The 25156-nt window shown below is 44.7% G+C and overlaps 1 protein-coding gene across 1 annotated transcript in view; it reads right to left on the reverse strand.

Annotated features, from left to right (window-relative positions):
• Window positions 1-25156, reverse strand: part of slc15a2 (solute carrier family 15 member 2) — a 119617-nt gene that overhangs the window by 14894 nt on the left and 79567 nt on the right. Inside the window, exons 18-22 of the mRNA XM_060827732.1 lie at window positions 24331-24377; window positions 24128-24238; window positions 18790-18892; window positions 17575-17721; window positions 5076-5180 (exon numbers count right to left, since the gene is read on the reverse strand). Coding sequence (XP_060683715.1) covers window positions 5076-5180; window positions 17575-17721; window positions 18790-18892; window positions 24128-24238; window positions 24331-24377 — 513 coding nt within the window. The remainder of the gene's footprint in view (window positions 1-5075; window positions 5181-17574; window positions 17722-18789; window positions 18893-24127; window positions 24239-24330; window positions 24378-25156) is intronic.

Here is a 25156-nt window from a genome sequence, read left to right on the forward strand (position 1 = left end):
ACACAATTAATACACACACACAGCTAATACACAGACACAGCTAATACACTGACACAGCTAATACACTGACACAGTAACACACAGACACAGCCAATACACAGATATCATAGCGACGTAGCAAACACATTGACACATCTAATACACAAACACAGCTAATACAGATACAGCTAATAGACAGACACGGCTATCACACAGACACAGCTAACACACGGACACAGATATCACACAGACACAACTAATACACAGACACAACTAATACACAGACACAGCTAATACACAGACACAACTGACACGTAGACACAGCTAACACACAGACACAGCTAATACACAGACATGGCTAAAACACAGACACAGCTATCACACAGACACAGCTATCATGCAGACACAGCTATCACGCAGACACAGCTATCACGCAGACACAGCTAATACACAGACACAGCTATCACATAGGCTCAGCTAACATACAGACACAGTTATCACACAGACAGAGCTATCCCACAGACACAGCTATCAAGCAGACACAGCTAATACGCAGACACAGCTAATACACAGACTCAGCTAATACACGGACACAGCTAACACACAGACATAGCTAACACACAGACACAGCTATCACACAGTCACAGCTATCTTAACAGACATAGCTAACACACAGACACAGCCAATACACAGGCACAGCTGACACACAGACACAGCCAATACACAGACAGAGCTGGTACGTAGACACAGCTAATACACAGATCCAGCTAACACACAGACACAGCTAATACATAGACACAGCTAATGCACAGACACAGCTAATACACAGACACAGATATCACACAGACACAGCTGACACATAGACACAGCTATCACACAGACACAGCTATCACACAGACACAGATAATACACTGACACAGCTAATACACTGACACAACAATCACACAGACATAGCTTTCACACAGACACAGCTAATACGAAGACGCAGATATCACACAGACACAGTTATCACACAGACAGTTATCACACAGACACGACTAATGTACACACACAGCTACCACACTGACACAGCTAATACACAGACACAGCTATCACACAGACACAGCTAATACACAGACACAACTAATACACAGACACAGCTAATAAACAGATATAGCTAATACACAGACTCAGCTAATACACAGACACAGCTAATATACAGACACAGCTAATACACAGGTACAGCTATAACACAGACACAGCTAACACACAGACACACCTAATACACAGACTCCACTATGACACAGCCACAACTGTCCTACAGACACATTTAATACACAGACATGGCTAATACACAGGCACAGCTAACACACAGGCACAGCTAATGCACAATACAGCTAATACACAGATACAGCTAATACATAGACACAATTAATACACACACACAGCTAATACACAGACACAGCTAATACACTGACACAGCTAATACACTGACACAGTAACACACAGACACAGCCAATACACAGATATCATAGCGACGTAGCAAACACATTGACACATCTAATACACAAACACAGCTAATACAGATACAGCTAATAGACAGACACAGCTATCACACAGACACAGCTAACACACAGACACAGATATCACACAGACACAACTAATACACAGACACAACTAATACACAGACACAGCTAATACACAGACACAGCTGACACGTAGACACAGCTAACACACAGACACAGCTAATACACAGGCATGGCTAAAACACAGACACAGCTATCACACAGACACAGCTATCACGCAGACACAGCTATCACGCAGACACAGCTAATACACAGACACAGCTAATACACAGACACAGCTATCACATAGGCTCAGCTAACATACAGACACAGTTATCACACAGACAGAGCTATCCCACAGACACAGCTATCAAGCAGACACAGCTAATACGCAGACACAGCTAATACACAGACTCAGCTATCACACAGACACAGCTATCACACAGACACAGCTATCACACAGACACAGCAATTGCACAGACACAGATATCACACGGACACAGCTAATACACAGACACAACTAATACACAGACACAGCTGACACGTAGACACAGCTATCACGCAGACACAGCTAATACACAGACATGGCTAAAACACAGACACAGCTATTACACAGACACAGCTATCACACAGACACAGCAATTACACAGACACAACTAATACACAGACACAACTAATACACAGACACAGCTAATACACAGACACAGCTGACACGTAGACACAGCTAACACACAGACACAGCTAATACACAGTCATGGCTAAAACACAGACATAGCTATCACGTAGACACAGCTATCACGCAGACACAGCTAATACACAGACACAGCTAATACACAGACACAGCTAACACACAGACACAGCTATCAAGCAGACACAGCTATCACGCAGACACAGCTAATACACAGACTCAGCTAATACACAGACACAGCTAACACACAGGCTCAGCTAACACACAGACATAGCTAATACACAGACACAGCTAATACATAGACACAGCTAACACACAGACACAGCTAACACATAGACACAGCTATCACAGTTACACAGCCAGTACACAGGCACAGCTATCACACAGACACAGGCAATACTCAGACACAGCTAATACACAGACTCAGCTAATACACAGACATAGCTAACACACAGACACAGCTATCACACAGTCACAGCTAACATACAGACATAGCTAACACACAGACACAGCTAATACACAGATACAGCTAACACACAGACACAGCTAACACACAGACACAGCTGCTACACAGACATAGCTTTCACACAGACACAGCTAATACGAAGATGCAGATATCACACAGACACAGTTATCACACAGACAGTTATCACACAGACACGACTAATGTACACACACAGCTACCACACTGACACAGCTAATACACAGACACAGCTATCACACAGACACAGCTATCACACAGACACAGCTATCACACAGACACAGCTATCACACAGACACAGCTAATACACAGACACAGCTAATAAACAGATACAGCTAATACACAGACACAGCTAATACACAGACACAGCTAATACACAGGTACAGCTATAACACAGACACAGCTAACACACAGACACACCTAATACACAGACTCCACTATGACACAGCCACAACTGTCCTACAGACACATTTAAAACACAGACATGGCTAATACACAGGCACAGCTAACACACAGGCACAGCTAATGCACAATACAGCTAATACACAATACAGCTAATACATAGACACAATTAATACACACACACAGCTAATACACAGACACAGCTAATACACTGACACAGCTAATACACTGACACAGCTAATACACTGACACAGTAACACACAGACACAGCCAATACACAGATATCATAGCGACGTAGCAAACACATTGACACATCTAATACACAGACACAGCTAATAGACAGACACAGCTATCACACAGACACAGCTAACACACAGACACAGATATCACACAGACACAACTAATACACAGACACAGATAATACACAGACACAGCTGACACGTAGACACAGCTAACACACAGACACAGCTAATACACAGACATGGCTAAAACACAGACACAGCTATCACACAGACACAGCTATCACACAGACACAGCAATTACACAGACACAGATATCACACAGACACAGCTAATACACAGACACAGCTAATACACAGACACAACTAATACACAGACACAGCTAATACACAGACACAGCTGACACGTAGACACAGCTAACACACAGACACAGCTAATACACAGACATGGCTAAAACACAGACATAGCTATCACACAGAAACAGCTATCAAGCAGACACAGCTATCACGCAGACACAGCTAATACACAGACTCAGCTAATACACAGACACAGCTAACACAGGCTCAGCTAACATACAGACATAGCTAACACACAGACACAGCTATCACGCAGACACAGCTAATACACAGACTCAGCTAATACACAGACACAGCTAACACACAGGCTCAGCTAACATACAGACATAGCTAACACACAGACACAGCTATCACACAGACACAGCTATCACGCAGACACAGCTAATACACAGACTCAGCTAATACACAGACACAGCTAACACACAGGCTCAGCTAACACACAGACATAGCTAATACACAGACACAGCTAATACATAGACACAGCTAACACACAGACACAGCTAACACATAGACACAGCTATCACAGTTACACAGCCAGTACACAGGCACAGCTATCACACAGACACAGGCAATACTCAGACACAGCTAATACACAGACTCAGCTAATACACAGACACAGCTAACACACAGGCTCAGCTAACACACAGACATAGCTAACACACAGACACAGCTATCACACAGTCACAGCTAACATACAGACATAGCTAACACACAGACACAGCTAATACACAGATACAGCTAACACACAGACACAGCTAACACACAGACACAGCTAACACATAGACACAGCTATCACAGTTACACACCAATACACAGGCACAGCTATCACACAGACACAGGCAGTACACAGACACAGCTAATACACAGATCCAGCTAACACACAGACCCTGCTCACACACAGACCCAGCTAACACACAGACACAACTAATACACAGATATAACCACCACACATATGCAGCTCTGTCACAGTTAATGGTCAGTAAGCTCAGTTGGCTGGATGCTGATTAGTAATGCCGAGTGATACCTACAGTGTGGATTCAGTTTCGGCACCAGCTGCCATTGGCATGAAAGGCTCCCCTTCCCAACCTATCTCCTCACCTGAGGTATGGTGGCCATCAGGCTGAATCACTCCATCTCATCTCTCTCTCTCTCCAAGACAGTACATTGGTTTCATCTAACATCGAAGTCACTGCTACAACTAACATGTAGACACTACTCACTCACATTTTTAACAAGAGACTGCTGACTCATCATCACAATACACAGGCATACCCAGCACATGTGTACAATAGCTATGAAACATGATCATGATTTTCCAGTTTTCATCATTTATGACATTCTCGTCTATCTTCAAGCAGGGAATGGCAGAATGTTAGAAGCACATACCTGTTCCATGTAAGCAGCTTTGGCCACAATAATCACCACGACATTTCCAAATGCTGTAGTGAGGAGCCAGCCAGACTGGAGAACAGCTTTCATGTTCAAAGGAGCCTGGAATAACAAACACACCAGTGATTGGACACTGTAATAACAACAACGCCAGTGATTGGGCACTGTAATAACAAACATACCAATGATTGGGCACTGTAATAACAAACACACCAGTGATTGGGCACTGTAATAACAACAACACCAGTGATTGGGCACTGTAATAACAAACATACCAGTGATTGGGCACTGTAATAACAAACACACCAATGATTGGGCACTGTAATAACAAACACACCAGTGATTGGGCATTGTAATAACAACAACGCCAATGGTTGGGCACTGTAATAACAACAACGCCAGTGATTGGGCACTGTAATAACAAACATACCAATGATTGGGCACAGTAATAACAACAACGCCAGTGATTGGGCACTGTAATAACAAACACACCAGTGATTGGGCACTGTACTAACAAACACACCAGTGATTGGGCACTGTAATAACAAACATACCAATGATTGGGCACTGTAATAACAACAACGCCAGTGATTGGGCACTGTAATAACAAACACACCAGTGATTGGGCACTGTAATGACAACAACGCCAATGGTTGGGCACTGTAATAACAAACACTCAAGTGGTTGGGCACTGTAATAACAACAACGCCAGTGATTGGGCACTGTAATAACAAACACACCAGTGATTGGGCACTGTAATCACAACAACGGCAGTGGTTGAGCACTGTAATAACAACAATGCCAGTGATTGGGCACTGTAATAACAACAACGCCAGTGATTGGGCACTGTAATGACAAACACACCAGTGACTGGGCACTGTAATAACAACAATGCCAGTGATTGGGCACTCGAATAACAAAAACACACCAGTGATTGGGCACTGTAATAACAACAACACCAGTGATTGGGCACTGTAATAACAAACATACCAATGATTGGGCACTGTAATAACAAACACACCAGTGATCGGGCACTGTAATAACAACAACGCCAGTGATTGGGCACTGTAATAACAAACACACCAATGATTGGGCACTGTAATAACAACAACACCAGTGATTGGGCACTGTAATAACAAACATACCAATGATTGGGCACAGTAATAACAACAACGCCAGTGATTGGGCACTGTAATAACAAACACACCAGTGATTGGGCACTGAAATAACAAACATACCAGTGATTGGGCACTGTAATAACAAACATACCAATGATTGGGCACTGTAATAACAACAACGCCAGTGATTGGGCACTGTAATAACAAACACACCAGTGATTGGGTACTGTAATAACAAACATACCAATGATTGGGCACCGTAATAACAACAACGCCAGTGATTAGGCACTGTAATAACAAACACACCAGTGATTGGGCACTGTAATAACAACAACACCAGTGATTGGGCACTGTAATAACAAACATACCAATGATTGGGCACTGTAATAACAACAACGCCAGTGATTGGGCACTGTAATAACAAACACACCAGTGATTGGGCACTGTAATAACAACAACACCAGTGATTGGGCACTGTAATAACAACAACGCCAATGGTTGGGCACTGTAATAACAAACACTCAAGTGGTTGGGCACTGTAATAACAACAACACCAGTGATTGGGCACTGTAATAACAAACACACCAGTGATTGGGCACTGTAATAACAACAACGCCAGTGATTGGGCACTGTAATGACAAACACACCAGTGACTGGGCACTGTAATAACAACAATGCCAGTGATTAGGCACTCGAATAACAAAAACACACCAGTGATTGGGCTCTGTAATAACAACAACGCCAGTGGTTGGGCACTGTAATAACAACAACACCAGTGATTGGGTACTGTAATAACAACAACGCCAGTGGTTGGGCACTGTAATAACAACAACACCAGCGATTGGGCACTGTAATAACAAACACACCAATGATTGAGCTCTGTAATAACAACAACGCCAGTGGTTGGGCACTGTAATAGCAAAACACACCAGTGATTGGGAACTGTAATAACAACAACGCCAGTGATTGGGCACAGTAATAACAAACACACCAGTGGTTGGGCACTGTAATAACAAACATGCCAGTGTTCGGACACTGTAATAACAAACACACCAGTGATTGGCACTGGAATATCAAAATTGCCAGTGATTGGGCCCTGGAATAACAAACACACCAGTGGTTGGGCCCTGGAAAAACCTTTTCTTCTTACAAATAAATTATTCTTAAAAATTGTTACAGCATTATACAGCACGGTAAGGCCATTCTGCCCCTCATGACATGCTGAAGGAGCTACCAGAGCAATTCTACCTTGCTCTTTCCTCAATTATGTATTTCTCCAACTCCTTTTGAGTATTGCTACTGAAATCGAATTCAACCTTTCTCCACATGGAATGCATTCGATATCATAATTACCCCCAGAATCCTCGAGTTCCTTCATTGTCGGAAGCACGCCATTCAGCCCATCAAGTCCACGCTGATCTTCCGAAGTGCATCCCACCCAGACCCGCACCCTATCCTATCCCATGGCTACATTTCCCATGGCTAATCCAGCTAGCCTGCACATCCCTGGACATTGTGAACAATTTAGCCTGGCCAATCCACCCAACCTGCACATCTCTGCGCTTCTCACTTCAAAGGAATGAAAAATATAACCTTCCAGTTGCTCAGCAATTAACTTCCCACTGGCAGGGAACAAGACACGACAATCGTTCTCCACAGTCTGGGATTGCAAAGTGAGGAATCAGTGACTGTGGCCCAGAAAAGAGAACTCAATCCTGTTTTTAATTTGCTGCAAGGTGGCACGAAGCTGCTGGCTTATTTTTTGCCGGAATGGCTTCCATGCTTACCGCACATGTTTCCACATTTTCAAATTCCAGTTGTGACTATCTGAGGAGGAGGAATGCACAGGGATGCAGGAAAAGGAGGTGGGGGGAGAATGTCAGCAAGAGATTTAGGAGATCCATTACAGACGCGATCGGATGAGTGACCATTTTGGGCCCTCACCATTTTTTGACAAAATTTCATTCAAAGGGTGTGGGTATTGCTGGTCCATCCCGCGTTACCCTGGCGCATGTGGGGGCAGGGGGGTGAGCTGCCATCTTGAATCGCTGCAGTCCACCTGCTGTGGGTTGACGCACAATGCTCTGAGGGAGGGAATTCCAGGATTTTGACCCAGTGACAGTGACGGAACGGCGATATATTTCCGAGTCAGGATGGCGAATAGCTCGGAGGGGAACTTCAAGATGGTGATGTTCCCATGGATCTGCTGCCCTTGTCCTACTAGATGATACCGGTGGTGGTTTTGGATGATGCTGTCATAGGAACCTTGGTAAGTTAGTACAGTGCACCTTATCGGTGGTATTCACATTGTTTCAGAGGTGAAGAGAGTGAAGGCTGAATGTGTTGGATGGGGCGACAATCAAGCTTTGCCCTGGATTGTCATAGAATCATACAAGACAGGAACAGAACCTGCAGTCCATGAAGACCATGATCCCAAAGTAAACTAGCCCCAACTTACCTACTCCTGGCTCATGTCCCTGCAAACCTTTTTCTGTTCATGTGCTCATCCAAATGTCTTTTAAACATAATTGTACCCACATCCACCATTTCCTCTGGAAGTTCATTCCACGCATAAACCACCCTCTGTGTAAAAGATTTGCCCCTCATGTCTTTTTTAAATTTCTCTCCTCTCTCCTGGTTTTGAAATGCCCCTCCCCAGAGAAAACACAACGACCCTTAACTCTATCTATACCCCTCATTATTTTCTAAACTTCTGTCAGGCTCTAGTGCTGCACCCATCCAGGCAAGTGTGGAGTATTCCATCAAACTTCTGTCCTGTGCCTTGTAGATGGTGGACAGGGTTCAGGGAGTCAGGAGGTGAGCTACCGGCTGTAGTATTCTCAGCCTCGGAACTGCTATTGCAGCCACTGCGTTTATGTGGTGAATCCAGTTCGGTTTCTGATCGTTGGTCGTGGGGCGTTCAGCAATAGCAATATTAAGGGGTGATGATTAAATTCTTGATTGTTTGATTGTCTGGTGTGTGCTTGGTACTTGGTTCTGTGAATGATTTTGAGATGTAATGGGGTGAGTGTAGCAGGGCTTGGGATAAATGAGATGAACTTGGAGCCGTGGTTTACAAAGCCCTGCTCCAGTGTGGTTTTCCTCATTTCATATCGCATGACTATCAGGAAATTAGCAAATGAACCAAAAAAGATCTTCATCAGCCCTCATAGAATAATTCCTGCATTCCTTGGATTTTTCAAATCTTGTCTTTTGGCTCCCCCTGATGGTGAGTGAAGGTAGTGCGATTCTTTTCTCTGCCATCAGAGCAAGGGAATAATCTTGGAGCTATTTTCTCATTGTGCTGAATGAGACCCACTGGCAGAACACAAGAAGCGAACTGCACTGTCTCATGTTGTGAAAGGGAGAGGCTAGCACAGCCTGTGTTGGGGAAGGAGGGAGAAGTGAACGCAATTTGATCAAACCTGTCTTGATTCTGAGGGGGAAGTCTGACACAATTAGCCTGAGCAAGATTACATGATAACAATCAAGAAGGAACAGGAATTCCTTCACGCAATTTTAGAAAAAATGCACAAAACAATCCACCAAAGATGAGAGTGGTCCTCAGGGAAGAGTACTGAGCTGGGTCAAAGGCCAATTATGGCTGAAAATGTGTTGCTGAAAAAGCGCAGCAGGTCAGGCAGCATCCAGGGAACAGGAGATTTGACGTTTCGGGCATAAGCCCTTCTTCAGGAAGGTCAATTATATCAAAATTTGACAGCCAGGAGCTGGATTGGGGGCAGCTATTTGAAGGGAAGTCCACATTTGAGATGTGGGAGGCTTTCAAAAATAGGTTGGAGATAGTGCAGGATAGGCATGTCCCTTTGAAAACAAGGGATAAGAAAGACAAGATTCGTGAACTGCGGATGACAGGAGAAATTGTGCAACTAGCCAAGAGGAAAAGGGAAGCGTAGATAAGGTCCAGACAGCTCAGAACAGAATGGACCTTGGAGGAATATCGGGAAAGTAGGACCAGTCTTAAATGAGGAATCAAGCGGGCTAAGGGGAGGGGGGTGGGTCATTAAATAACATTAGTGAGCAGAATTAAGGAGGATTGCAAGGCCTTTTATTCACATATAACAAGCAAGAGGGTAACGAGAGAAAGGGTTGGCCCATTAAAGGATAAGGAAGGAAGGCTGTGTGTCAAACCTGAGAAAATGGGTGAGATTCTCGATGATTACTTTGCATCATTGTTCACTGAGGAGAGGGGCATGATGAATGTTGAGATCAGAGATAGACATTTACTCTGGATCACGTCGACATAAGGAGGGAAGATGTGTTGGGTAGGCTAAAGAATGTTAAGGTGGACAAATCCCCAGGACAGGATTTGGGTCCGCTACGTAGATGACACCTTTGTCATCACAAAACGAAACAAGATAGAAGAGACATTTAACATAATGAACAACACCCTCACAGGCATAAAGTTCATCAAGGAGGAAGAAACCGACAACAAACTCAAATTCCTGGACGTCACAGTCGAAAGAAAGGGCAACGGAGAACTACAAACCAACGTATACAGAAAACCGACAAACACTGACCAAATACTTAACTACACCAGCAACCATCCCAACATACACAAACAAAGCTGTATCAGAACACTATTCCAACGAGCCACCACACACTGCAGCACAGACGAACTTCGGAAAACAGAGGAGAACCATCTATACCAGGTATTCAAGAAGAATGTATACTCAAAAAATACAGTCCGCAGATTCCTCAGGAACAAACCATGACAAGCAGACCCAACACAGCCAGAAACCCTAACCACCTTACCATATATCAAAGAAGTTTCAGAAATGACAGCCAGACTACTAAGACCCCTCGGAATCCTAGTAGCATACAAACCTACCAACACTCTCAAACAAAAACTAACAAACTTAAAAGACCCAGTACAACCCATGGACAAAACCAACGTCATCTACAAAATTCCATGCAAGGACTGCCACAAACACTACGTAGGACAAACAGGAAGAAAGTTAGCCACCAGGATACACGAACACCAGCTAGCCACAAAAAGACACGACACTCTCTCCCTTGTAGCCCTATCACACAGATGAAAAAACCCCACCATTTCGACTGGGACAACTCATCTATCCTGGGGCAGGCTAAGCAAAGACATGCCAGAGAATTCCTAGAGGTCTGGCATTCCAACCACAATGCCATAAACAAACACATGGATCCAGATACCATCTATCAACCCTTCAGAAAACGAACAGGAAATGACATAACCTCAAACCTCAGGAACCCCATCCAGAACAAATATATAAATAGAAAGCAGGAGACAACAGCTTCGCTTCACTTGGAGGTCGCCACTGATGATGTTACCTAGCCAGGTAACGAAACGTCTGGATATCAAACCGACAGCTTAATGAGCAAACCTACAACCCAGATGGGATCTATCCCAAGTTGCTGAGGGAGGTGAAGGAGGAAATAGCTGGGCCCTGACAGATATCTTTGTGGCATCCTTAAACACAGGTGATGTGCCAGAGGACTGGAGGGTTGCTCATGTTGTTGTCCCCCTGTTCAAGAAGGGTAGTAGGGATATTCCGTGTAACTACTGACCAGTCAGACTTGAAACACAGCTTTTTTCTCTCCTTAGAGATGCTGCCAGACCTGCTGAGATTTTCCAGCATTTTCTCTTTTGGTTTTGGATTGGAACAAGCTTGGAGGGCTGAAGGGCCTGTTCCCAACCGGCAAATTGTCTTTGTTCTTTGAAGACCAGAAGGTGTAGGAGAAGAATGAGGCCATTCGGCTCATTGAGTTTGCTGCATCATTCGATCATAGCTGATATGTTTCTCAACTCTTTTCTCCTGCCTTCTCCCATAATCCTTGATCCCTTTATAATCAAGAGCCTATCCATCTCTGAATTAAATACACTCAATGACATGACCTCCACTGCCCTCAGCGGCAATGAGTTCCACAGACTCACCACCCTTGGGCAGAAGAAACTCCTCCTCATCTCAGGACTGCCCCTTCACTCTGAGGATGTGCCCTTGGGTCCTAGTTTCTCCTACTGGTGGCCACATCTTCTCCACATCCACTCTATCCAGGCCTCTCAGTATTCTGTAAATTTCAATGAGATCCCCCCCGCCTCATCCTTCTCAACTCCATCGAGTATAGACCCAGAGTCCTCAACCACTCCTCACGTGACAAGCTTGTAAATCTCCTCTGAACCCCCTTCAACACCATCCCAACCTTCCTTAGGCACTGGGCCTAAAACTACTACAAGAAGGTTTCTGAGTACAAAAGACTTAGTTGTGTGGAGAAAGCTAGGGTTGTCCTCCTTGGAGAAATGATTTGTTCGAGATGCTTAAAGTTGTGAGGGTTCTTGACACAGTGGACAGGGAGAAACGGTTCCCATTGGCAGAAGTTTCAAAAACCAGAGGGCACTGAGTTAAGGTGATTGGTTAAAGTACCACAGGCCACATGAGGAGACAATTCTTTTCAGATAGCGAGTGGTTAGGGTCTGGACTACACTGTTCGAGAGTGTGGGGTAGGCAGAATCAACAGTATCTTCCGAGTGGGAGTTGGATAAGTTCAAAGAGAGAAAAGAAAATCAAGGTGATGGGAAATGGTGGACAAGTGGCTGAGTTGTTCTTGCAGAGAGCTGGCAGGGATTGGATGGGCTGAATGGCCTCTTTTTTCTCCTGTGGCCCTTTCTGTGGTAATTGTGGGTATAGATAGGGTTAATGGCAGGGGTCCTTTCCCCAAGATAGGGGATTTCAAGACCCAGAGGAACATTCTTAAGGTGAGAGGAGAAAGATTGTAAAATAGACACAAGGGGCAATGTTTTTCACACAGACGGTGGTTTGCATGTGGAATGAGCTTCCTGAGGAAGTGGGTAAAATTACAATATTTAAAAGACATTTGGATAAGTGCATGAATTGGAAAGTTTGGAGAGAAATAGGCCAGGTGCAAGCAGGTGGGACTAGTTTAGTTTGGCATGGACTGGTTGGACCGAAAGGTCTGTGCGTCTGTGACTCTAGAATCCCAACAGTTTAGGAAACAGGCCCTTTGGCCCAACGAGTCCACATCGACCCTCCAAAGAGTAACCTACCCAGACCCATTCCCCTATTACTCTACATTTACCCCTAACTAATGCACCTAATCTACACATCCCTGAACACTGTGGATAATTTAGGATGGTCACTTTACCTAACCTGTACATCTTTGCACCATGGGAGGAAGCCAGAGGAAACCCACACAGACACGGGGAGAATGTGCAAACTGCACACAGACAGTCACCCGAGGCTGGAATCGAACCCAGGTCCCTAGTGCTACGAAGCAGCAATGTCATCCTCTGAACCACCCTGCCACCCCAGCATAAAAAGTACTGCGTACTATGGTGCAACCATGAGCTTATAGCAAAATATTCCTGATTAACTGATTAATTTTTTCTTTTTGCTTTCATACAACAACTCATTCCTGAGTTCAGACATTTGTGCATGTTTTGCTGTGACAACTTAATTCATCAGCAGTTGTTTAATTTGGCCAAATATATTCCATGCTGAAAGTGTGTTGCTGGTTAAAGCACAGCAGGTCGGGCAGCATCCAAGGAAATTCGACGTTTCAGGCACAAGCCCTTGACGTTTCGCTTGTGCCCGAAACGTCGAATTTCCTGTTCCTTGGATGCTGCCTGACCTGCTGCGCTTTAACCAGCAACACATTTTCAGCTCTGATCTCCAGCATCTGCAGACCTCAATTTTTACTCAAATATATTCCATGTCACACATAGAACAGATGTCAATTTTCAATGGTTTTACCTTAATTCAATTGTTCTTGGACTTGTTTGGAACCTTTTGAATCAGGGTGAACCTATTTCCGTACAAATCAGTCCTCCTCTCTGGTTTCCTGTAAGTGGTTACTCTTGTCGGAGTAGAATTTCTGAGGGTGCACTCAGTCCCCTGTTACCTAGCCGTTATTGTAAAGCCTTTACAACACACCACCGGAAGCCTCATGCAGTAGTGAATCACTTTACGGTGCACCTCAGTGGGAAGCAGAAGTTGAAGCTGTTTAGATTAGGTTTTGCACTGACTTTGTCTTATTCAGTTCAAAGACAGCTCATGGAACTTGTGGTTGGAATGGGTTAATTAATGGCAATACTGTGGAAAATTTGAAGTCTTTTTATAGTTTGATTATGACTTGCAATCGACAGTTTTGACTCTATGACTGTATAATTCTATGGCTGTATAGTTCTATGGCTGTATAGTTCTATGGCTGTATAATTCTATGGCTGTATAATTCTATGGCTGTATAACTCTATGGCTGTATAACTCTATGACTGTATAACTCTATGGCTGTATAATTCTATGGCTGTATAATTCTAACTGTATAATTCTATGGCTGTATAATTCTATGGCTGTATAACTCTGGCTGTATAATTCTATGACTGTATAATTCTATGCCTGTGTGACTCTACAAATCTATAACTGTAGTGTGGGGACAAATTGCCTCCTTCCAGGTTCAGGAGACACACTTGTTCATGAATGGCTGTACAGGAGGGCTGATAAAGCAAGAGGTTCTGGTAAAGAAACAAGGTCAGGTCACTCACAGCAGCAAATCCCTGATGGTAACCCAGTGGCAGAATAGTAAATCTGTGCAAGGCCCATATTGACACAGGGCTTTGGGCAGGCAGGCAAGCAGGACTCCATCTTAACACCGCCACGTTTAAATTTGCTGTGCAAGACAAAGGGAAACTATTCCCATTAATGGATAGCACAGTAAATCGCAGGACCCTTAGGAACATTGATGTGCAGAGGGATCTTGGGGTACACGATCCCCGAAAGTGGATACGTTGCTAAAGAAGGCATATGACGTGCTTGTAAAAGTTGGCAAGTCATGTTGCAGCTGTATAAAACTTTGGTCAGACCACATTTGGTGTCCTGTGTACAGTTCTGGTTACCATACTTTATGAAGCATGTGGAAACTTTGGATTTATTAGGATGCTGAGAGTTGAAAACTGTGGTGTTGGAAAAACACAGCAGGCCAGGCAGCATCCGAGGAGCAGGAGAATCGATGTTTCGGGCATAAGCCCTTCTTCAGGGACACCAGAGATGAAAAATGTGGTGCTGGAAAAACACAGCTTCTGGCCTGCTGCGCTTTTCCAGCACCACATTTTTCAACTCTGGTCTCCAGCATCTGCAGTCCTCACTTTCTCCTCCTTTATTAGGATGCTGCCGGGAGTGGAGGGTATTAGATATAAGGAGAGTCATAGATATCCTAAATTAATCTAGTCCCATATTCCACCACTTGGCCTATATTCCTCTAAACCCTTCCTATTCATATACCCATCCAGATGCCTTTTAAATGTTGTAATTGTACCAGCCTCCACCACTTCCTCTGGTAGCTCATTCCATACACATACCACCCTCTGTGTGAAAAAAGTTGCTCCTTAGGTCCCTTTTAAGTCTTTCCCCTCTCACCTTAAATGTATGCCCTCTAGTTTTGGACTCCCTCACCCCCACCAAGCCTAGTTATCCTATTCATGACCCTCATGATTTTATAAACCTCTGTCAGGTTACTCTGCAGCCTCTGATACTCCAGAAAAAATAGCCCCAGTCTATTCAGCCTGTCCCTCTGGCTCAAGCCCCCCAAACCTGGCAACATCTTTGTAAATGTTTTCTGAACCCTTTCAAGTTTTACAATATCCTTCCTCTAGCAGGGAGACCAGAATTGCATGCAATGTTCCAACAGTGGCCTAACCAATGTCCTGTACTGCTGTAACATGCCTCAACTCCAATACTCAATGCATTGACTAATAAAGGCAAGTATACCAAACACTTCATTATCCTATCTACCTACAACTCAATTTTCAAGGAATTATGAACCTACACTCCAAGGTCTCTGTGTTCAGCAACATCCCCAAGACCTTACCTTTAAATATATAAGTCCTGTCCTGAATTGTCCTTCCAAAATTTATCTAAATTAAGATTTGGGTGTGCCAGTGTTGAACTGGGGTGTACAAGTTAAAAATCACACAAAACCAGGTTATACTTCAACAGGTTTATTTGGAAGCACTAGCTTTCGGAGCGACGCTCCTTCATCAGGACAACCACCTGATGAAGGAGCAGCGCTCCAAAAGCTAGTGCTTCCAAATAAACCTGTTGGACTATAACCTGGTGTTGTGTGATTTTCAACTATCTAAATTGAACTCCATCTGCCACTCCTTGGCCCATTGGCCCATCTGATTAAGATCCTGTTGTACTCTGAGGTACACCATGGAAACTTTGGAGAGCTTCGCTGTTCACTACTCCTCCAATTTTAGTGTCATCTGCAAACTTATTAGCCAGACCTTCTATATATCTTCTGTCTTCTACCTTCTAACCAGCTCTGTTTCCAAATTCCAAATGCCTCTATTCCATGTGATCTGACCTTACTAACCAGTCTACCATGAGGAACCTTGTCAAACACCTACTGAAGTCCATACAGATCATGTCCACGTTTGGACAAACTTGGATTATTTTCGCTAAGGTATTTGGAAGCCGAGGGGCGACATTCTAGTATATAAAATAATGAAAGGCATGCACTGGGTCAAGAGTCTCTTTTCCAGGGTGGAAATCTCAATTGCTAAGGGTAGACGTATAAGGACAGGGGGAGTGGAGGGGGGAATGGTAGGGGTGGGGGGGGACTTTTACAGGAGATGTCAAGGAAAGATTCTTAGTGAGAAGATGATAGGTGTCTGAAATGCACTGCCAGGGAGGTGGTACAAGCAGATACAACAGTAACGTTTAAAAGGCATTTAGACGAACACGTGTACAGGCATGGAATTGAGGGATATAGAACATGTGCAGGAAGATGGGGTAGTTTAGAATGGCATCATGCTTGACACAGTCATGGTGGGCAGAAGGGCCTGCTCCTGTGCTATACTATGCTATGTTCCAAGAACTACGGCAAGACAGATTTAAGTTTAGTATTAGAGATAGAGAGGAGGATGTCAGGAAGAGAACTTTTCTGCAGTGAGTGGTGATGACTGGGGACCTGCTGCCTATGAGTGGGGCACTAGGGCCTGCAACAGTTTGGGGCAGCACAGTGGCTCAGTTATTAGCACCTTTGCCTCACAGCACCAGAGACCTCGGTTTGATGGAACAGGATTGAGGAGATGAAAGGCCTACTCCTGCTCCTAATTTAGACTTCTAGTTTCCAAACCATTCACTATTGAAAATGTCACCATTTATTCAATCTCTAGGTCTACTAAAGGCTTGATAATCATCCAGCAGTATAAATATCCCTTTCCCTTGATATTTTTGTGAATTATCCTGATGAGTGCAAATCAAAAATATGTCTTTATCAGCAAAGCATCTAGTAGTCACTGTAGAAATATCCTTTCGTTCTTAGTTCAAGCTCAGCAACGTCAGACAGTCTCAGGGACATTACAATACCTGTGAGTAAGAGAACTCCACGCCAGTGATGGAGAACATAATCTCTCCAGCGGACATCAGGACGTATTGAGGAATTTGCCACGCGATATGCATGACGTTTGCTTTGACGTCTTCAGTCTTCCAAATCTTCAAGCTGCTGTCATTAGGCTGAAGGTAAGTGGAACATAACGGGGTGGAGTCAGTACTTCCAAATGCAAGCAATACCGTGTCAACAAACTACAGAAGGTTGCATGCACATCACGGAAGCCAACCTTCCAACATGGACGCCATTTATACCTCCTTTGCTGCAGAAAGACTGCCGACATCATCAAAGACTCCTCCCACCCAGTAATGCTCTCCTACAACCTCTTCCATCAGGCAGAAGGTACAGAGCTTGAACGAACACACACACACACACACACACACACACACACACCTCTCTAACTTCAAATAATGCTGATCTTGTTAAAGTTGATTTTGCCCACCACACATCCTTTGATATGTATCCTGTATGCCTTACTCTGAGTTTATTTCTCCCCCAGTGATCTCTATGTCCTTGTTTACTATGATCTACCTGAACTGCTCACAAACAAAGCTTTTCACTGGATTTAGGTACACGTGACAATAAACCAAATCAATCAATCAGTCAGGCTGCGCTTTTCCAGCAACACATTTTCAGCTCTGATCTCCAGCATCTGCAGACCTCACGTTCTCCTCAATCAATCAGTCAGTCAGTCAGTCAGTCAGAGTACCAGGGAATTGGGTGATATTTAGATATATGACTCACATTTCTATAGCACCTTAAATGAAGCAAAGTGTCATTGCATCGTATAAAATAAAATATTCAGAAAGACAGAGGGCAAAAAGGTTGGTCCAAGAGGTAGGCTTTAATGGGTGTCCTAAAGGAGGGAAGAGGGGTGGCGAGGTGTAGGGAGGGAGGAGGAGGGTTTGGAGTTTTGGCAAATTGAAGGCGTGGCCTCCAATAACAGACTGATTAAACCTGGGAGCAATGAAAGATCTTTGAAAGATCTTTGAAAGATCCATCCCATTAATCCCACTCCCAAGAATTAAGAGCCCTTCAGCCCCTCGAGCCTGCTCTGCCACTCGATAAGATTGTGGCCGATTTGATCGCGGCTTGAACTCCGTGTTTCTGTCCATCCACCACCGCTCCCTGCGCTTTCCCCACCATCTCACAAATTCTCATCCAACAAAACAGACTGCATCGTTCACCTTCACACTCACCTTTTTAGCCAGAATGAGTGTGTAAACTGCTCCAAAGTCGACCAATCCCACATCCATGACCTGCTTTGCTGTTGCATTTTGGCACTCTAGTTTGTAGCTGTGTAAAACAGAGAAATGATCAGTGGAAAGAAAAACCCCGATACTCGTCCCTGGCCACTCTCCAAAAAGTTAACAGCGGGTTTCACTGATGGTTGCATTAGGTCCGTGTCATATCTGTCTAAATCAAGGCTCATGTGGGGTGGGGTGGTGCCACTCATAGAGGTCAAGATGAGAGTGGTGCTGGAAAAGCACAGCAGGTCAGGCAGCATCTGAGGAACAGGAAAATCGACATTTTGGGCAGGTGCCCTTCATCAGGAATGAGACTGGAAGGCTCAGGAGTGGAGGGATATATGGGAGGGGGTGGGGCTGGGGAGAAGGTACCTGAGAGTACAATAGGTGGATAGAGGAAGGGGTAAAGGTGATAGGTCAGAGAGGAAGAGATGCGTTGGAGGGCATCTTCAACCACGTGGGTGGGGAAATTGTGGTCTTTAAAAAAAAGGAGGCCATCTGGTGTGCTCTGTGGTGGAACTGGTCCTCCTGGGAGCAGATACGGCAGAAATGGAGGAGTTGGGAATACAGGATAGCATTTTTGCAGGAGAGAGGGTGAAAGGAGGTGTAATCCAGGGAGCTGTGGGAGCCGGTGGGTTTGTAAAAAATGTGAGTGTTGAGTCGGTCGTCACTGGAGGTCATGTGGAGGTTGGTGGGGCCTTCCACCCCACCGATCTCCACATAAACCGCATCATCTGCCAACATTTCTGCACCTCCAAATGGACCCCACCGCAGCGATTTAGTTCCCTCCCCATCCCTATCCACTTTCCGCAAAGATCATTCCCTCTGCGACTACCTGGTCAGATCCACGTCCCCCCAATCACCCACCGTCCCCTCCTGGCACGTTCCCCTGCCACCCCAGAAACCTGCGCCCACACCTCCTCCCTCACCTCCATCCAAGGCCCTAAAGGAGCCTTCCACATCCATCAAAGTTTCACCTGCACATCCACAAATGTCATTTATTGTATCCGTTGCTCCCGATGTGGTCTCCTTTACATTGGGGAGACTGGACACTCCTAGCAAAGCGCTTCAGGGAACATCTCCGGGACACCCACACCAATCAACCCGACTGCCCCGTGGCCCAACATTTCAACTCCTCCTCCTACTCTGCCGAGGACATGCAGGTCCTGGGCCTCCACTATCTCCATTCCCTCACCACCTGACGCCTGGAGGAAGAACACTTCATCTTCCGCCTCGGAACACTTCAACCCCAGGGCATCAATGTGGACTTCACCAGTTTCCTCATTTCCCCACCCCCCCACCACCCCCACACACACCCCCCGCCCCCCCCACTTATCCCAGTCCCAAACCTCCAGGGCAGCACCATCCTCATGACCTGTCCTACCTGTCGATCTTCCTTCCCACCTATCCGCTCCACCCTCCTCTCTGACCTATCACCTTTACCCTTTCCTCCATTAACCTATTGCATTCCCAACTGCCTTCAACTACCAGAGAGTTGTGAATCAATGGAATGCGTTGCCAGTGGTAGGTGGTGGAAGCAGAGTCATTAGGGACATTTAAGTGACTGCTGGACATGCACATGGATAGCAGTGAATTGAGGGGTGCGTAGGTTAAGATATTTTATTATACATTAGGATTAATGCTTGGCACAACATCATGGGCCAAAGGGCCTATTCTGTGCTGTACCTTTCTATGTTCTATCTTCTCCCCCAGCCAGCCACCCACTAACCCCCCCCTCCAATTTATCTCTCCACCCCCCGAGGCTTCTAGCCTCATTCCAGATGAAGGGTTCCCGCCCAAAATGTCGATTTTCCTGCTCCTTGGATGCTGCCTGACCTGCTGTGCTTTTCCAGAAACACACTCTCAACTCTAATCCCCAGCAGCTGCATTCCTCACTTTCGCCTCACTCATAAAAGTTCCCAAATAAGCAATGCCAGAGATGCAATCCATCAGAACGTTTCACAGAAAAGTAAAGAATAGGAGCAGGAGTAGGCCATTCGGCCCTTCGGCCTGCTCCACCATTCAATACGATCATGGCTGATCATCCAACTCAGTTCCCTGTGCCCGCGTTCTCCCCAAACCCTTTAACCCTAAGAACTATAGCTCCTTCTTGAAAACATTCAATGTTCAAGTCTCAACTGTTTTCCATGCTTCCGCTTTCACAGCCTCACCACTGTCTGGGTGAAGACATTTCTCCTTATCTCAGTCCTAAACGGTCTACCCCGAATCCTTAGCTTGTGCCCCTAGCACTGGTTTCCCCCGGTCTTCAGGAATATCCTTCCAGCGTTTTCCCTATTACAGATTAATATATCCTCGGATGCTGCCTGGCCTGCTGTGTTTTTCCAGCACCACATTTTTCAACTCTGGTACTCCAGCATCTGCAGTCCTTACTTTCTCCCAGATTAATATATACTCTTTTAAACAAATGCAACACTTTGTCCTGGTTAATACACGTAACTCATTTGTCCAAATATATCCACCATCGACACTCAGTAGCAGCAGTGTGTACTATCTACAAGATATACTGCAGAAACTCACCGAATATCCTCAGGCAGCACCTTTCAAACCCATGATTACTTCTATCTAGAAGAACACGGGTTGCAGATACATGGGAATACCAGTCCCTGACTTGGAAATATATCACTGCTCCTACGTTGTCACTGGATCAAAATCCTGGTATTCCCTACCCAAGGGCACTGTGGGTCCAACTACAGCAGGTGGACGGCAGTGGTTCAAGAAGGCAGCTCACTAACACCCTCTCAAGGGGCAACTAGGGATGGGCTATAAATGCTGGGCCCAGCCAGTGATGCTGAATGAACAAAGAAAAAGTGAAAATCTGTTTCTTTTGAGTTCAGAACAGGGAACTGAACAGAACTGGTATGTATTTGTTTCGATATAGTCCCCCTCCCATGACGACATCATCTCACCCTTTCCAGAGACCCTTCTAAGGATAGTAAAAGTAAGGTACTGCTGATGGATCTGTGGAATGGCACTAATAGCTTGAGTAACATGTTCTGAACAGTCATACTGGCCTCAAAAAGTTAACATTGTTCCTCTCTCCACAGACTATAGTTACATATTCACAGGCAGGATATGGGTATCGCTGGCATATTTATTTATGATTTATTGATTTATTTATAATAAATATTTATTTATTGATTTATTGCCCATCCCTAGTTAAGGAGGTGGTGAGCTGCCTTCTTGAACTGCTGGAATGACACTGACAGTCCTGCTGGCTTTTTCAGCACTTGCTGTCTTTTCAATTTTAAAATCCTTTCTATTTCTTTCTCCCTCATGGGTAGATCCAGCATCTCCTTAAATGCTACTCCATCGCCACATCAGTAGGTGATATGATAGTGCAATGGCAATATCACACTGGGCTGGTAATCCAGAGGGACAAAGCGAGGACTGCAGATGCTGGAGATCAGAGTCGAGAGTGTGGTGCTGGAAAGCACAGCTGATCAGGCAGCAGCCGAGGGGCAGGAGAGTCGACGTTTCGAGCATCTGCCCTTTATCAGGAATCATTCCTGATGAAGGACTTATGCTCAAAACATCGATTTTCCTGCTCCTCAGCTGCTGCCTGACCGGATGTGCTTTTCCAGCACCACACTCTTGATTCTGGTAATCCAGAGCCTAATGCTGTGGAAATATAGGTTCAAACCTCACCAAAGACACTGATAGTGTTTGATTAATACAGCTATCATTGATCATTTAAACAACCAATTGTCTTTTTACAGAAGGAAATCTGCTGTGCTTACCTGCTCCAATCTCGACATGACCATAGACCCAAAGCAATACTGTTCCTAACTTCTCTCTGAAATGGTCCAACAACTCGCCCAATTCAAGGGTAAGTGGGAATGGGTCAAAAATGCTTGGCTTGTTAATGAGATCAATAGTTAATGAAAGAATGTTTTAAAAATGTTGCTGTGCTAGTGAATCCCGCAGTCAATCTGAGTCACTCTCCCAAGACTATCTCGTTTCTCATTGTTAATTATCACCTATTGAAGTAGCACTGATTTTGGACTCCCTTATAAATTCAACATTTTATCCACGTCCACCTTATCAATATCTTTCAACACTTCGACACGCCCATAAAGTTTCTTGTCTACTTATGGATGCACCATTGAAAGCATTTTATCCGGATGCATCACAACCTTGGTGCAGTAAGTGCTCTGCTCAGGACTGTAAGAAACTACAGACAGCTGTGAACACAGCCCAGTCCATTACACAAGCCAACCTTCCATCCATGGACTTCATCTACACTTCCCGCTGCCTCAGAAAGGCAGCCAACATCATCAAAGACCCTTCCCACCCCAGTTATAATCTCTTCCACCTCTTCCTTTGCGCAGAAGATACAAAAGCTTATTCACACATACTAACAAGCTCTTCCCCACTGCTCTTAGACTTCTCAAATCTCAAATTTAATGCTGACCTTGCTGTTTGTGCACCTTCTCTGCAGCAGTAGCAGTATATACCTCACTCTGTTCTATTAACTTAATGCATTTTGTATGGTATGATCAGCCTATATTGCACACAAAACAAACCTTTTCACTGTACCTAGGTACATGTGACAATAATAATTCCAATCAAAAATCATCTCTATCAGTTCAACCCTTAGTCTTCCCTTCTCTAGAAAAAGTACCACTTCAGTTGGCACACATTGCTCCCACTGTGCAGCAGTGATGGGTGACTGAATGCTGAAGGTGGTGCCAATTGAATGGGCTGTTTTGCTCCACAGGGTACTGTTGGTGATGCACCCATCCCGGCAAGTGGGGAGTTGTCCATCACAGTCCTGACTTGTGTCTTGTAGATGGTGCAAATCAGGAATGTGCAAGAAAGCAAAAACACAGAGATCTCCCCAGGTTGGGGAAGGATTTATTCATTGTAATTTTACAGCTCACCATAGATGGGATTCAAATGTAATTAGTGGATGGCTCACTCATTATCATGTAGTAGTAAAAAGTGAGGTCTGCAGATGCTGGAGATCAGAGCTGAAAATGTGTTGCTGGTTAAAGCACAGCAGGTTAGGCAGCATCCAAGGAACAGGAAATTCGACGTTTCGGGCCTGATGAAGGGCTCTGGCCCGAAACATCGAATTTCCTGTTCCTTGGATGCTGCCTAACCTGCTGTGCTTTAACCAGCAACACATTTTCAGTTCACTCATTATCATAGCTACAATACTAACATACCTATAATACGAACGGGTGAGGACTTGTCATATAGGGGAATTGGAATCTAGGCACACGGTTATGATAAAATATTTTAGAAAGAAAGCCCCACTTACTATCCTCTATCCACGGTCTTGTACAATGAGCTGCCGAAGTTCGTGTCGACTGTGCCAAAATCCACACCCCCCATGGTCACGTTTAAATCTTCAGTGAAGGCATTTACGATTCTGTAGACAGATCTCAGGGATTGAGCACAGATCAGAAGAAACAGTTTACTTACAAGAAGGAGATGGAGTAATTAAAGAGGACAGTGTCCTACCTCACTGCAGCCTTTCCTTTCTGTGGCTTTGATGTTTGATCTTCCAGCTGAATACAAAATAACACAAATTATTGTGAGTTTGGACACAAATTATTGTGAGTTTGGGAAGGAAAGTTTTTTCTTTTAGAGTTCCAAAAACAAAGCAAAAACTGACGACAGCAGTAATTACTGGCCCAAGAAATTGGGGAATGAATTTCAGCATTGAAAAAAAATTCTCCAAAAAAGGAGCAGCTCTCACATTCACTCCCATCCACCATTTTGGATATTTCCCCACTTCGCATTTCCGTTGTGCAAGACCCAGGATCTCCTCAAGCGCTTTACATCTAATGATGGATTGACAGAAGTGCAATGTAGCAAACACATTGTGCACAGCATAGAATCCCTACAGTGTGGAAACAGGCCATTAGGCCCAACTAGTCCACAATGACCTTCCAAAGAGTATCCCACCCAGACCCATTCCCCTACTGTATTACTCTACATTCCCCCTGACTAATACACCTGACCCACACATCCCTGAACACTATGGGCAATTCAACATGGCCAATCCACCTAACCTGCACATCTTTGGATTGTGGGAGGAAACCCACGTTGATACCACATGTGCAAACTCCACACAGACAGTTGCCCGAGCCGGGAATTGAACCCGGGTCCCTGGCACTGTGAGGCAGCAGTGCTAACCACTGAGCCACCGTGCCGCCAGCAAGATCCTACGAACTGCCATGTGATCACCCGAAGGCTATCTGTTGGAATGGTACTGGGTGAAGAATAAATATTGGCCAGGACATTGGGGAGACCTCTTCCTTGAAATAGTGATATGGGATCTTTT

The sequence above is a fragment of the Hemiscyllium ocellatum genome, chromosome 7 (genome assembly GCF_020745735.1).
Source record: "Hemiscyllium ocellatum isolate sHemOce1 chromosome 7, sHemOce1.pat.X.cur, whole genome shotgun sequence".
In the NCBI taxonomy this organism is placed as follows: Eukaryota; Metazoa; Chordata; class Chondrichthyes; order Orectolobiformes; family Hemiscylliidae; genus Hemiscyllium; species Hemiscyllium ocellatum.